The sequence below is a fragment of the Lepisosteus oculatus genome, chromosome 14 (genome assembly GCF_040954835.1).
Source record: "Lepisosteus oculatus isolate fLepOcu1 chromosome 14, fLepOcu1.hap2, whole genome shotgun sequence".
NCBI lineage: Eukaryota > Metazoa > Chordata > Actinopteri > Semionotiformes > Lepisosteidae > Lepisosteus > Lepisosteus oculatus.
The window spans coordinates 19,284,752-19,300,661 of record NC_090709.1 but is presented as its reverse complement, the minus strand read 5'-3'; the positions used below and the strand labels follow the sequence as shown (position 1 = coordinate 19,300,661).

The 15,910-nt window shown below is 40.4% G+C and overlaps 1 protein-coding gene across 1 annotated transcript; it reads right to left on the bottom strand.

Moving 5' to 3' along the window:
• Nucleotides 1-5,662: 5,662 nt before the first annotated feature.
• Nucleotides 5,663-15,439, bottom strand: LOC138242816 (protein FAM78A-like). The gene is made up of 2 exons (XM_069198372.1): nucleotides 15,112-15,439; nucleotides 5,663-6,759 (listed from the first exon to the last, which is right to left on the bottom strand). Exons 1-2 carry the CDS (start codon nucleotides 15,414-15,416, stop codon nucleotides 6,234-6,236), a joined length of 831 nt encoding a protein of 276 aa, XP_069054473.1. The 5' UTR covers nucleotides 15,417-15,439; the 3' UTR covers nucleotides 5,663-6,233.
• Nucleotides 15,440-15,910: the final 471 nt, after the last annotated feature.

Sequence of the window (15,910 nt, the reverse complement as noted above, 5' to 3'; positions counted from 1 at the left end):
CAAGGGCAGTAAAATGTTTGACATCACATGCACAGATCTGAATGAATGTTTAGGCTGTTGGAAAAAAAAGTAAATACTCAAATAGCCCATTTGTTTTTTGCCATTCTTACAAACGATCGACTGGCAAGTACTCCGCGAACGATTGGTTGGGCACCCCTGTGTTAATACATTAAGCTTTGTTAACATTCAAATGATTTTGACTAATTTCACGTCATGTTCAGGAAAGCAAGAAAAGTTCTTCTGCATTTTCTGCAGTTTGACACGTAGAGCAACATGAGCTTGGAAAGCCGTATTCCTTCTTTTCACAGAAACGGCGAAAACGACAGGTGTTTAAACAGAGGGTGTCCCAGTGTCTGGGACAACGCATTGTGATTTTGTATAAACGCAAATGGTTTCTGATTTAAGCGCAAATGTTCCTCATTTAAACGCAATGCTACCTCATTTAAAAGCCAACAACATTACTTTTTCTCCCTGGCGCTAATAAGCTACCACACATGGAGAAAAGAAAAGAAAATTCATATGTGCATAGGAAGGCAGAATAAAATCCAGAACTGTATTGGTGATATCGATAAACAGGGCTCATGTTCTCAATAAAACGTATTTGTATAAAACATTAAAATTCGTAAATATATATTTTTTAATTATGCAAAGTGTCTGTTAAACCATTCATGAAGGTTTTTTTAGACAAAAAAACACACCATTATATGAGAAAATATATTTACTATATGTGCATTTAATTTCTTTTTTTAACAATTTCGATTCCAAGGTCGATGAAAATTGTTGCCCTGCTTTTTTGTCATAAATACACAAGCTTGTTATGTCTTGTGTCAGAAATAAACTGCATGTAATTCGCTAAAGCAACAAAAAGTAAGCCACAAAGAAGACAAACATTTGCGTTTATAGTGCAATGTCATCTCGAGCCTTTAAAATGACTTTAAACGCAATTTGTTTTTCTCTGTGGCTCTAAGGCTTTGTCATTTAGGTGTGCTGTTTTTTACGTATTGTAAAAAAGTCGCTAAATCATACGAAACATAAAAACTCCTATTGTAAACAATTGACCATTCATATTCCTGAATTTTAAACCTATGGAGTATTTATACTTTGTCTTAGGATTTGTGAATAATACAGAGCTCCTTTTCAAAAGCTGTCAGTACGGTTTAGTGCTTAGGTCTCCTGGTTTTCACCCAGGCGGTCCGGGTTCGACGCTTAGTATAGGAGCGCATCCGTGTTGCCTTCTGGATCTCAAATGAGCAGCTCAGTACAGATAAAAGCCCCGAAGAGCAGCATGCGGAGTGCAAAAAAAAGTATAATAACGATCGTCTTAGTGTGTTAAGAGAGATACATTGCGCGTGGTGGGGAGGTGTGACTGGCAAAGAGTGTTGACCTTCGAAAAAAGGACTCTCGGGAAAATATTTCCACATCCTGAAGAGAAGATTGTCCCCATTTCTCTAGTCGGAACTCCTCTAATGCTAGAGAGCTGTAGAATGTGGAGTCTCCTATCCTGTTCTGGGGGTAGGGTGTACTGTCGTTGCCGTAGCGCGGTGGTTATCACGTTCACCTCACACGCGAAACGTCCCTGTTTTCGCTCTTTCAAACTGCTTGTGGAGTTATTGCATGGACCCATGTTGTCCTCGTGAATAATTATTAAACTAAACAGCCAGCAGCAGTGATATCACTCCTCTTCTTCATTAATTTCCTTAGTGAACGGTCATGTCTGTGTCCGAGCGCCTGGTGCGAATAGTGAGATAAGCCATTGTTTTCCGATATTTTCCAGTGCGGTTATTTATCATTGTTTTAATTAATTGCTTACACTTATATTATAGTGTTTTTCTGGACACTCCCCTCCACCACCACTGTGCAGCAACCTGGAACTCTCTCAGTGGGGAGGAAAGCAGAGCAATATAGCCAATTGATAGAGGGGGATTATTAGGAGGCCATAATTGGTAAAGGCCAATGGGAAATTTACACCCCTACTCTTTTCAGGAAGCACACTTTCAGATTTTTACTGACTGCAGAGAGTCAGGATCTCACTTTTATATCTCATCCGAAGGACAGCGCCTGTTTACAGTACAGTGTCCCCGTCACTATACTGGGGCATTAGGACCCACATGGACCATGGGGTGAGCACCCCCCCTCTTGGCCCCACTAACACCTCTTACAATAGTTTTTCCCAGGAGGTCTCCCATCCAGGTACTGACCAGGCTCACACCTGCTTAGCTTCAGTGGTTTGCCAGTTGTGAGTTGCAGGGTGATATGGCTGCTGGCTGGTTTTCATATTGAACGTGTTACCTGTAAAGTCAAAGTGACACTTTTACACATGAATTTTTCTATGAAAGCAAAGGTTTCACAATATTTATTTTATTAGAATACTAGTAAATCATCTTATTCGCCATGCAATTTCTTGGCCTTCTGACAGGCATGTGTTTTTTAAAGAAACTCTACTGTATAAAAAATAGAGAGGAGCTAAGATACCAATAATGGTTGCAATAATGAGCAGTGTTTTGATCATGCAGTTTCAGACTATAATGTGGCATGATATTCACTGCGTTTATCTGTGTCCTAGTGTCCAATGAAAATACATTGAAAGCAGAGTCCTTGATTCATTTACTCAAGCAAGGAAAGAAATTTGCTTCTTGATAATCTTTAACTGGACCAAATATATGCATTCCCATTTAGTGCTAGGTACCATTAAGGTGTAAAGTGCTAGGTACCATTAAGGTAATTAGAGACCTTCTGTAAGATAATGACATACACTGCACCCAACAGTGGGCTTGAACCTACGACCCTCAGATTAAGAGTCTCATGCTTTACTGACTAAGCAAGTCGGGCACAGATGCCAAATAGACCTGCTGTCGTCAATTTTAAGAGGTAGCTGGCTTATAATTATGTGGTGACCAGGAGTCCAGTGCCTATCACGGTGTGGTGTGTTGATTATTCAATGCAGAGCAAATGTCAGTAGCCATTGAAATTAATGGTTGAAATCAAAAGCACTTTATTCTTTCACACAGTAACAGATACACATATAACATAGGATGATTTTCATACCGGGGTAAAGTAAGCTTCAAGTTCGAAAATGATTTTGGCACGCCTGTAGCATTTTCATGAAACCCAAAGTAAGGCTTGGAAAGGTCAGAATGCCTGCTTAGTGTGTAAAACACTTACTTGCAGCAGTGCCACATTCAATAAAACCACAAGAAAAAGAGATACAAGTGTATCAGTTTCAGGAAAAGGTAATGCACAATGGTTCTATTGGATGCAAGTGAAACCTTTTCTGAATGGAAATCAAGACAAAGATAATACTAAACAATGAATACTAATCATTTTTCTTTTATTTCTATTAACAGGACAGGAAATGGTGTTCCAATATACCAGGATCCAGGATAGTACATTAACAATGGCCAATATAAACACTTAATAGGGAGGGCAGATGGTGAGTGGAGAAGGTCTGTTCACCAGGTAAAAATATGATTCAAGTGAAGCTGGAAAAACCAGGAATGCCGTACAAGTTAAATCCAGTTTGAATCCAAGTAAAGTACGACAATGTATAACATGGTGGGAATATAGACCATATCCGAAAAGATTATCATCCAATTTATCCAAACTCAGAATACACAATGAAACTTATGACAGTTGGCTAATAACCGCTCTTTATAGAAATGAAACTGGACTCATTATGTGCATCACAACATATACTAGGAGCATCCCAGGACCCAGAGTATGAATTAGTACTGATTTTAATTACATCCAGATGGACTAATTTGAAACCTTTTTTACGGACAAATGGACTCGATGGACAATATTATTCAATTAAATGTATCAATGTTATCCAGAGGAAACACTGTTTATAGTCAGTGTTTCAATCCAACAGCCTGTGGCTATAAAATACTAACAATATGTCCAACATTGATGACACCACCAACAGATGGACTTCTTAGGGAAGCAATGTTGCATGATGTTAAAATCATTACTTTAGAGGTAACTTATGTTTTAGCTAATGTTGTATTGCAATATAAAAAATGTAATCAATTGTAGAAACAAAACCAGTACTTTACAATGGCTGCAACAAAGCATATCTGTTACAACTTGCCCAATGAGGACCTGACACACACCTCTTCGCATTACAGTGCGAAATCAGTAATCAGACACACCCCTACTCCTGGGTACTTTAACCTGCCTCACTCTCATCTCCCTGCTCAGTATTTGCTTGAACTTCTCGTGATACAATTCAGAGCCTTTTGCTATCTTGATTGCTTCTTGGTTATTCTAGACTTCTGGTTTTCTGACTCGACTTCGGTTTTGGATCTTGTTTTCGGATTGGTCTTTTGGATTGACTTCCTGGTTTTTTTAACTTGATACTTTTTGACTACGGATTATGGCATCCTGGTTTTCGGCTTCTTGTTTTCTCATCTCCCGCATACGGTCCATCTTTCGTCTTTCGTTTAAACAAAGTGTAGCAATATCCACACTAATTATAGATGACCCAATGATATCAAACTTAAATTGCACCAAGAAGTGCTCGGGGAAAAAAAAAAGTTTGTTTGGAGATATTGGAGGTCTCTTTGGAAGTTCAAATTTGGCTCTAATTTCTTGGAAAATTGCAAATAGAGAAGCATGTGCTAACTAGGCATATGCTCAGCAGGCATTGCAAGGTCTGGGTTTAGCAGATAATGAAGAAAATTATTTTTTTGCATGCTGTAAAGCTTAAGTAGAAATAGTGAATACATTAGGTCAAGGTATAGTGAAAAATACAATTATTCATGTGAAAATTTTGCTAGAGATCTATTAAATGCAGTCAAAAGTGAATTATTGGATATCAGATTAGGAGTAGTATCTAAATACACTATTGGAAATGCTTAAAAAATTAGGCTTACAATGGTTCACTGACAAAAATGAATTAACTTGACAGAATTACAACAAAACCCACTACATGAGGTGACACTACTACAGTTCCATTTTTCTTAGTGTTTCCACAAGTATCACATAAGCATAGATACAAGAAAGTAAGGCATTTTGAGAGTTTGCACGATTCCATATAAAGATATATTCCATATTAGATTCCATATAAAGATCAAGTAATGACTCGTGGTAAGAGAAGATCTATAGTAAACAGAAAGCATGACACTGCTTACTACAACTGATTGCTGTACTGAAACTCACCGTTATATTATATGCAGTTGTAATACTTTACAGCCTTTATATAACAATTCTAAATGTATTTCTAGAATTGCATCCCTGTTGGGAACCTCACAAGCAATACAAATGTCAGCCATGCAATGGTGTATCACAAGTAATAGCTTTATTCCATGCTGAAAAGAGAAGAAAGGAAGCAAGTTTCGGCTGTGGAGCATTCTTCGGGTGTCACTGCTGTCAATGGTATATCATGTCTGACAGAGAAACCTATATATATGGGGATCTATTGTGACCGGAAAAGCACACTTCTGCATACAGTTAACAGATGCTTGTGCGAAGGACACACTGTACAAACACCTGTTGTTGCAAAAAAAGAATCTGACACATACGCTGAACAAGCAGACTGTTGTTGCATATATGAAAGTCTGTAGCATGGATCAGCGGTTAGCCCTTAACATATTGATCATAAAATATGTGCTTCTCCAATACCATGTTAGGTACATAGAGGAGATGATTATAACGGTATAACAATGGCAAGCAAATCAGATAGGATTACTCTGACAGTCTGATCTTGGGGAGGCCTCTTCATTATTAATAAACCTCTTTCAATCCTTCACTGAACTGCACTGTGCCTCTTTTCTCTACAACAGTACAGTTGGAGTTTCAGGTTCTTTTAGGTACAAAATTACTGCATAGTATAAATACTCAGATTATAGTTTTTTTTTGAGCTTCTAATGTGACTACTCAATTAGGGGACTACCTTCTTTATTATTTTTTTCCTGTTTGAAAAAACAATTCTCCCACCCTTCCTATCCCAGGAAACAAGATGTGCAAATTTGTATATACACACACACCTACTGTATATATTCTCATATAATGTTAAAAAAAATGCCTAGCAAAAAATAATACTAGCCATTTTTGCAATGATTTAATTTAAACTGGGCCGGGTATCACTGTGCTAAAGGTAGAATGGTTGCAGTTGTTAAGTCCAGGAGACGTTTATAGCTTTGCCACTTGGGGCATCTTGTTATATTTTTTAATTCATGTTTCTGATGTTAAAAAAAAGGTCGGGGGGGGGGGGTTCCTTTCTTCAATATACTACCCTATAGTTTTGGTGGTATAACAACCACAGGTTTCCCGGTTTCTGGCCTCCACATCAGGACCTGCGCGTCGTTGGCATTGGGCTTCACCATGGCGTTGGGCGGAATGGGCTCGTTCCTGGCCAGGATCTGGGGCTGCTCCTGGGCGGTGGGCTCCAGCAGCTTGGCACGCTGGCCCAGGGATTTGCCGGGGTCGATCTCGATCTGCAGCTGCATCCTCCACTTGATGGTCTTCAGGATGAAGTGCTCCCTGCTGGCCTGGTTGATGGCCACCAGCCAGGTGATGAAGCTCTGGTCCCTGCGGATATTGGTCAGCTGGGGCTGGTTGCTGTTGCTCACGGGCACGCCCCAGGACACACTGGGGTTGAAATTGTCGTCCATGCTGACGTTGAACTCTGTGTCCTTCGTGGTGGGGCCGGTGAAAATGTAGATCTCTTTCTTATTGCCATACCAGGGGTAGTTCACCCCATCAGAGTCACTTATTGCTTGAATTTTACCATCCCTTAAATCAGGGATCTCCCAGCTAGACCTAAAACAAAACACACCAATTAATAGATCAGCATATCAACATGTAACACAGCAACAGTGCAAGTTTGACACTTTCCCCCTTTATAGTAACACACAAGTCTATGGTGGCTGGATTGATTAGCTACTATAGTGTTTCTAATTGGGTCATCATTACTTTGAGTTCCTGAGATCATATTGTTGAAGATTCTGATCACTTATGGATCAAAAACTCACACAAACTGAACTGTAGGAAAAATAGTCAAAATGATTAGAGTAGTTGAAAACATTAATGGTGGCTTGTACCAATTGATGATGCTCATAACATATGGTACTTCCTGAATTTGCCTAAAATATCCAAGGCTTTTGCACAGCAAGAACTAAGGAAGAATTTTCCAGCAGGAAAATGAGTTCCCATCTAACAAGAAAATATATATATATACAGTGGTGTGAAAAAGTGTTTGCCATGTAGGTTTGGATTTTTTTTTCCCTTAATAATAAAAACCTTCATTTAAAAACTGCATTTTGTGTTTACTTGTGTATCTTTGTCTAATATTTCAATTTGTTTGATGATCTGAAACATTTCAGTGTGACAAACATGCAAAAAAATAAGAAATCAGGAAGGGGGCAAACACTTTTTCACACCACTGTATATACACCTGTTTGACCTGTATTGGCTTTAACTGACAGAAGTCATACTCATTCTTAATATCCCATGCATCTGTTTTTGTTAAAAATAAACAGAGGATCGCACTGGTATCACACAAGTCCTGCATCCTCTTTGGAAAACTCTGCAGTACCAGTGATTCAGATGTGGCAAGATTTGTTCAGATATGCCCATGAACGTTTTTGAAAAGTAAATCCATCATCTATCCACACATATTATAACTGCTTCATCCAATTCAGAATAGCAGGGGAGCCTATCCCGGTAAGCAAAATGCACAAGGCAGGATACACCTTAGATGGGACACCAGTCCCTCATACACAGACACACACGAGGGCCAATTTTCCCCAGAAGGCAACTAATCCACCAGTATGTCTTTGGACTTTGGGAAAAAACCCTCCCTATATTCATAAGAAGATACAACTCTATATACACCCTAAGAATTGAACTCAGAGATGGTGTAATGCTAACCACTGTGCCACTTAGAAGTTGTTGCACATTCTGTAATCCCCCCCCCCAAAAAAATAAAAATTGTCAATTATTTTCTTTTAAATCCCCCCCTCGTCCAATTTAGATTCTCCATAGTTTAACAGGCCTGCATTTACAGCAGCTCCTAAAACCAGCACAGGAAAGATATAACCCAGCAACCTTGCAGGAACCTGTGCTTGTCAGAGTTATCTGCTATTTTTCACTTCACAGGCCCCACAGATACCAATGGAGTCACCACTGCCTGGGGGACTGACACGGCTCTCACAGCTGCTGACAGATTGAAATCTGATGATCCAATGGATGTTTTTGATATGCAGGAGACTGAAGGAAATGACCAGCATCATCAGGAAAGCAAGATCATCCTCAGTACCTGGGTCAAGTGTGCAAATACTGTCTAAGAGTAACAAGAGTGCTATGGAGGCTTTTAAGGGTTGTATTGAGAAGAGGCAGATTGGCATGTAGTGGAGGTATGTTTCATACCAAAGCGGGAGAATGCCCAGGGCATAGGACAGTTTAGAACTATATCTTTGCTGAATGTGGAAGGAAAGATCTTTCTGGCAATTGTGGCAAGATGACTTACTGACTACATGCTGCTTAACAAGTACATGGATATATTAGTGCAGAAAGGAGGCAAAAAAAAGGAATAGGGAACTAACAGTACTATGGCTGGACCTAGCCAATGGATATGGCTCATTACGACATAAATTAGTGCATCTGACAAGTAAGATGTAAAATGGCGAGTAAGATGGCGCCAACAGTGAAGGCTGGCGTCCTGCAAGTGTCCTGCGAGCATCCATTCGTCCTTGTTTATTTCGTTTTGTTGTTTTTTGTCCTGCTAACTGCACGTACTGTTTGCTCGATGATTAGATATGACCAACAAACACTTATGGACATAAGATCGAATACTGACAAAGTTAAATCTACACCAATAATTACTGCCGACTATGGACTGTGGTGTCTCACCTGTACTGGGAAGAAGACGGCGTCGTAGGAAGAGGGGTAAGCGGGCAGGCGTTCTGGTAATACTGAGGCAGCGGAGCAATCGTGCCCAGCTCCCGAGTATACTTCTTGCTAATGTTCAGTCACAATAAGCTGGATGAACTGAAAGCAAGGCTTTCTTTCCAATGGGACATCAAGAACTGCAACGTGCTGGCTCTTACTGAAACTTGGCCTGACCCATCTGTTCCGGACTCTGCTATCCTTACGACTGACTGGCAGATCTTCCACAGAACTGCCAGAAATATCAATCTGTATGCAGACTATGTTACTGGCTACATCAATAAATGCATTGAAGGTGCATGGTTCCCAGGATTATTGTTCACACATACCCAAATCAAAAATCATGGGTAAATGGAAAGATACATGCCAAACTTAAAGCTAGGACAGCCACTTTCAAATCTAGCAAATTGGATAAATACAAAAAAAATCCAGATACAACCTCAGGAAAGCCATCAAAAGAGCTAAATACAACTGTAGAGTTTATAAAAAGTTTATAAAAAGACCAATCCACACAAGGCTCCTGGCCCTGGCCATGTTCTGAAGTCATGTGCAGACAAGTTGGCAGATGTCTTCTCAGACATACTCAATCTTTCTCTAGCTCAGTACATAGTTCCTTCCTGCTTTAAGAAAGGCACCATTGTCCCCGTTCCTAAGAAACAGAGTCAGGTTTCTAAATGACTACTGCCCCGTTGCACTTACATCAATTATCAAATGCTTCGAGTGGTTGGTCAAAGCATTCATCACCTCCTCACTGCCTGATACACTTGACCCATTAGTATTTGCGTATCGCCAGAACAGGTCAACAGAGGATGCTATAGCCACTGCCCTCCATACTGCCCTCTCACAAGGGGATAAGAAAGGAACATATGTGAGAATGCTGTTTGTTGATTACAGCTCAGCATTCAATACCATAGTGCCCTCAAAGCTCGTCATCAAGGTCCAGGACCTGGGACTGAACATCTCTCTCTGTTACTGGATCCTGGACTTCTTGATGTCCGCAGGTGGTGAGGGTGGGCACCAACATACAGTGGTGCTAGAAAGTTTGTGAACCCTTTAGAATTTTCTGAATTTCTGCATAATTCTGACCTAAAATGTGATGAGATCTTCATCTAAGTCATAGAAATATACAAAGAGAACCCAATAAAACAAATAACACACAAAAGGATATACTTTTTCATTCATTTATTGATCAAAATGATCCAACATGAAATGTCTGTCAGAAAAAGTATGTGAACTTATGCTTTACATAAATTTACAAATGTATGTAGAAATTCAGAAAATACTAAAGGGTTCACAAACCTTCTATGCTCTACCCAGACTCTAAAAACTGGAGCCCCCCCATGGCTGTGTGCTTAGCCCTCTCCTCTACTCCTTATTTACTCATGATTGTGTCGTCAGGCGTAACTCAACTCCATCATCAAGTTTGCGGATGATACAACAGCCATTGGCCTGATCACAGATGGTGAAGGGTCTGCGTACAGGGAGGAGGTTGAAACCCTGGCAGCATGGTGCCAGGAGAACAACCTCTCTCTGAACATCAGTAAGACTAAGGAAATTATTGTGGATTATAGGAACCAATAGGGAGATCACATACCTATTTATATCAATGGGACTGCAGTGGAGAGGGTCAGCAGTTTTAAGTTCCTGGGAGTTAACATCTCAGAGGACTTTACCTGGACCCACCACACCAACATCGTGGTCAAAACAGCACGGCAGCACCTGTTCTTTGTCCGAAGGCTAAAGATGTTCAGTAGCCATCACATATCCAGGCCAGCTTCTGCAGGTGCACTATTGAGAGTATCCTGATTGGCTGCATCACTGCCTGGTATGGAAACTGCTCCACCTGAAATCGCACTGCACCAAGTACCACAGAGGGTGGTGAAGTCAGCGCAGCTCATTACCGGCTGTAAGGTACCAGACATCCATGATATCTTCTCAGCTAGATGTCTTAAGAAGTCCAGATCCATTCTCAAGACCCCAGTCATCCTAGTATCGAAGCATTCAAGACTGCTAAATAGCCAACCTGCAGCTTCAGCAAATCACTGTAATGGCTGCATGGACATACTGTACAGTTTTCATTGTATTCTTTGTATTTGGTGTACTGCACTACTTGGACATAATGTATTGCATACACCCTGGACACATAACAGCTCTATTTATATTGAGTTTTGTTGGAGTTCATCTTATTCATATTCTATGTTACTTAATTTAGTCATTTTTATGACCCCCCCTCCCCTCGTAGAAAAGGAATTGAGGAATTGCATTGCCGGCATGTACTGCTGCACACTGTATTGTTGTGCATTTGAGAAACGTTGATTGAGATACTGGATGTTTACAGACAAGGGTCACTGCTGAGCACTGAGCTGAAAATACACTGATTTGAAATTCAACAAACAAACAAACCACAGACAACTGGACAAGTGTCTTTGTCCTGGTCAGTCAGATAAGTGGCTCACCCACACTGAAACTAACACTGTCCATGCTCTTGGACAAACCGTCCTATCTTAACTGGCATCAAATCACTGCAGGACTGGGTAAGTGCTGTTTTGACAATAATTTGTTCCCTGGACTTGGACATTGAATACAAGAAGCTCCTTATACAGTATACCAAGATGAGAGTGTCAGCAAATCCTATAAATGCAACGTGTAGTGTGCACAGTGTCACTAATAGTAGTGACATTCCATATGACTATTTAGAGAAGGTTAAGCTGCAACCTGGTAATAAAAAGATTACTGTACGGCAGAACACATTTGTGTACATCTTTACAGTAAGCACTGATTGAATATGTACTGTAGCAGCATTTCCTTTTTTATTACAGGTACATAAAAACAAAAGATTAAATATGTGTCTCTTTGTATTTGCGTCTTCTTCTTTCTCATTTCTCTCAATCCCTTCCCTGTCACTCTTCATTTCAGAGACACAAAAGGGTTTCTCCAGAGGGAAATTTGAGTCCAGGCTACTGGTGCTGAATCTATTAAGAACCGTGTTAACAAGTACTCTGCTGGGAAATGTGAAATTTCTGAGAATATTCACATCTTGACTTGTGCCACTGTTTCAGGCGTTTTAATATAGACCTTGTCACTTTCTCCACAGCAATTCTCTAACCTTCATTTGGTACTAATCCAGAAACCATTGCTGAGCTCATTAGAGCAGTTTGCAAACATCTCAATCTAGCTGACCATGGCGTAGGACGAATGCAATTAGTTTTGATTAAGAAACTAAACATCAAATGATACATTAATTTTTCCCCCCCTAAATAATACCAGTTTTGAACGTGTTTTGATAGGTCCACTTCACAGTCATTAGAGTTCAGTTATTTTACCTTCAAATACAACCAGAACATGTTCCAGCCATGTAGCTACAGTAGTTCCTGGCTAAAGATCATGATTGAAATAAAGGCAAACATTCACAGGCAACTATGAATGGTGAAAGCAGAGCACCATTTCATAACAGCAGTTATGAAAATAACAGCACACGTAGGATTAATATACTACCTGTTAGTGATCCCTTAGACAGTTCACTGAGGATATAAAATACCTGATAATCTCATACTCTTCAGCAAAGCAAGAGGTACTGGAAGTTACTGAGGAAAGCTTTCAAAAATAAAAACAGATACAAATAAATCCAGCCATTTTATTTCTTAAGATGTGTAAAAATATATTAGAATACAACTCTATACTTCTATTATATAAACTGTATGTATAAATATTGCATAGTATGAACATGCTAAATGCTATTTAACCTCACTTTTATTTAAGATGATCATACTGATAGTTACACTAAATCTAAAAGTGAAACCAAAAAGTTTGCTGTCTTGACACATGAAACTTTTTAATTTAGGACTCAGCAAAAGAAATGTGCACCACTTGTGAATTAGCCGATAACACAAGAACACTGCAATAACTCAAGTAGCACTGCCAGCTTGGGGTTCTAGGGGCGCTGTGCTGTGCCATGCTGGAAGTTTGGAAGAAGGTTATACAAACAGTGAAGCTGGGCTCTTCCATACTGAGCCATGTTAACATTAACCTCACAGTTAAGACTAAATACAGGGCTGCAAATACTATCCACTAGACGTAGAATTCAGGGAAGTGGGGGACACAGTGCAGAGAGTGCAAGGCAGGACACGCCCCGGACAGGACGCCAATCCATCACAGCACAGACAGACACAAACACACACACACACACACCAGGGCCAATTTCCCAGAGGCCAATTTATCAACCAGCATGACTTTGGACTGTGGGAGTAAACCCATGTGAACATGGGGAGAACATACAAACTCCACGCAGACAGTACCCCAGGAACTGAACCTTAGACCCTGGAGTCCACCATGCTGCCCTGGATTTGATCATTCTGCTTTATTTCTGTGTACAATTTATATTACAATTGTAAAGTAAACATTCTAAATGTGGTGCCTGGTTACTTTTCCCTTGCTCCTTAACAGAACCTTCATGTACGTTTTACTCTTTTTCTCCCACACAGCCACCAATTAATGATCTACCTCAAAGGAGGAAAGCAGCTCTTGGATGACCAAATACTTGGGTGTAATTTTTTGTACATAGGCCTTGTTTGAAAATTTCTGCCTGCACAGGCAAATTACAAGAAGGAAAAAAGAATAATGTCTTTTGCTGTATTTCTTATAAGTTGAATAATAATAATAAATATAATAATTGCTTACACTTATATAACGTTTTTCTGGACACTCCACTCAAAGCGCTTTACAGGTAATGGGGACTCCCCTCTGCAACCACCAATGTACCGCATCCACCTGGGTGATGTGACGGCAGCCATAGTGCGCCAGAACGCTCACCACACATCAGCAATCAGTGAGGAGCACAGTAATGAAGCCAATTCATGGATGGGGATTATTAGGAGGCCATGATTGGTAAGGGCAAATGGGAAATTTGACCAGGACACCGGGGTTACACCCCTACTCTTTTCAAGAAGCACCCTGGGATTTTTAATGACCACAGAGAGTCAGGACCTCGGTTTTACATCTCATCCGAAGGACGGCACCTGTTTACAGTACAGTGTCCCCGTCACTATACTGGGGCATTAGGACCCACATGGAGTTTCAAAAGTGGGTAAGAGGGGTTTGAAGTAAGGTAAAGCATAACTGCCTGTTTAATTCACCCCTTACTGTCTACATTCAATCAACATAAGGCACAGACTAATGTTAAGGAACAAGTAATACATTTATTACATGCTGAAAAGAATAAAGGAAAAGACGGAAAACACAACGTTTCGGCTGTGAATCTCCTGTCCCAGCCTGAGGAACAGTGAGCCTGTCTCTCAATAATAATAATCCAGTGTGTGATCTCTTGTCCCAGCCTGAGGAACAGACAGTGAGCCTGTTTCTCAATAATAATAATCCAGTGTGTGATCTCCTGTCCCAGCCTGAGGAACAGACAGTGAACCTGTCTCTCAATAATAATAATAAATAATAATAATAATAATAATAATAATCCAGTGTGTGACCTCCTGTCCCAGCCTGATGAACAGACAGTGAGCCTGTCTCTCAATAATAATAATCCAGTGTGTGATCTCATGTTCTAGCCTGAGGAACAGACAGTGAGCCTGTCTCTCAGTAATAATAATACAGTGTGTGATCTCCTGTCACAGCCTGAGGAACAGACAGTGAGCCTGTCTCTCAATAATAATAATACAATGTGTGATCTCCTGTCACAGCCTGAGGAACAGTAAGCAGTCGTAATAGTTACAGCTTTCCTTATTTAGCTCAGCAGCTTTTATTTCGCCCGCGGCAAGAAGTGCAAGCAACTTGTGAAAACAGATTGGGTTTGCTGTGTTCAACCGGTTTGGTTTCTTCGTTTTGTAAAGCCGAAACGTTGCGTTTAATTTCTTTTTTCAGCATGGAATAAAAGTATTACTTGTCCCTTTGCACCTTATGCATGCTGACGTAGCTACCCACCTGAACTATAGAATAATGTTATCAGACTTGCGTCTGTTCACCAATTTATACAGGCTGTAGGAAGTCAAAAGATTCTGAAACGTTTTTTGTAGATACTGTATATTGTAGCAGGTTGTGCTGAGCATTTTCAGTTTTGTGTTTTTATGCGGTAAAGCATTTCTTAGAGGTTACACAGAAACGTGTTTTTATAGGGCTATACATATTTCTTACTGAAGTCTAGTAGATAGCCCCAATAAGCCATTGTATATACAGTATATATAATGAGAACATCAGTTCGCTTGCTAACGCGGTACTTACGTTCCTTCATCCCCGTATTCATTGTAAAACTGCATGTGGTTGCACGCTTGAATCCAGCCCACGGTCCAGGTCTCCTTAGCAGCGATGGGCGGCACCAGTACCCGGGCCGAAGCTCGGAAATACGGGGTTGTGTACCGCAGAGCAGAGAAGGATTCGTAGATGCTGGTGGGATTTGAGTCTATGATAGAATTCACTTCAAGAACGGCAATGCTTTCACGGAAACGTTTGGGAAAACTCTGGCTAGAGCCTATTGCATTGAATATCACTAGAACTCCCAAGAACGGCAACAGACGCATGAAAAACATAGTCACTGATTTTGTCTCCACTCAAGGAAATATATATATATATTTAAAGAAGGTGTTACGGTCAGTCTTCCTAAACCGAAGGATGGATCCTATGTGGGTTCAGTAGACAGAACAATAACCAGAAACTTCCTCGGTAGTGATTTCGCAATCCGAAAGATTTGCTCAAAAATGGAAAAAAACAGAGAAGTTCGAATGTTACACAAAGCCGCAATCCGAGAAACGAAATAAAAATACTAAAAGGGGTCCGAAAACAAGAAGACACTCTAAATGAACAGCCAACAGTAAGGGAAGATCAAAAGTCAAACGCAATACTAAGCGAGGAGGATGAGCGGCGCTTAAATGCATTGAGAGGAGCGGGTGTGTCAGCAAGAGAGCAAAGCGGTAGGTTAGGTGGTTATCGATGTCTCTGCCTACGTTTTGATCGGGACGTCTGGGTCTTAACCGTAGGTCTTCATGGCACATAGCCTAGCGTTATCGCGATGGTTAGATATCCT

Excerpts from the sequence above, each read along its gene's own strand:
- LOC138242816 (XM_069198372.1), bottom strand. The coding sequence starts at position 15,416 with ATGTTTTTCATGCGTCTGTTGCCGTTCTTGGGAGTTCTAGTGATATTC. Across the intron at positions 6,760-15,111 it reads GAATACGGGGATGAAGGAAC|GTCTAGCTGGGAGATCCCTG; the intron begins GTAAGTACCGCG and ends GTTTTGTTTTAG.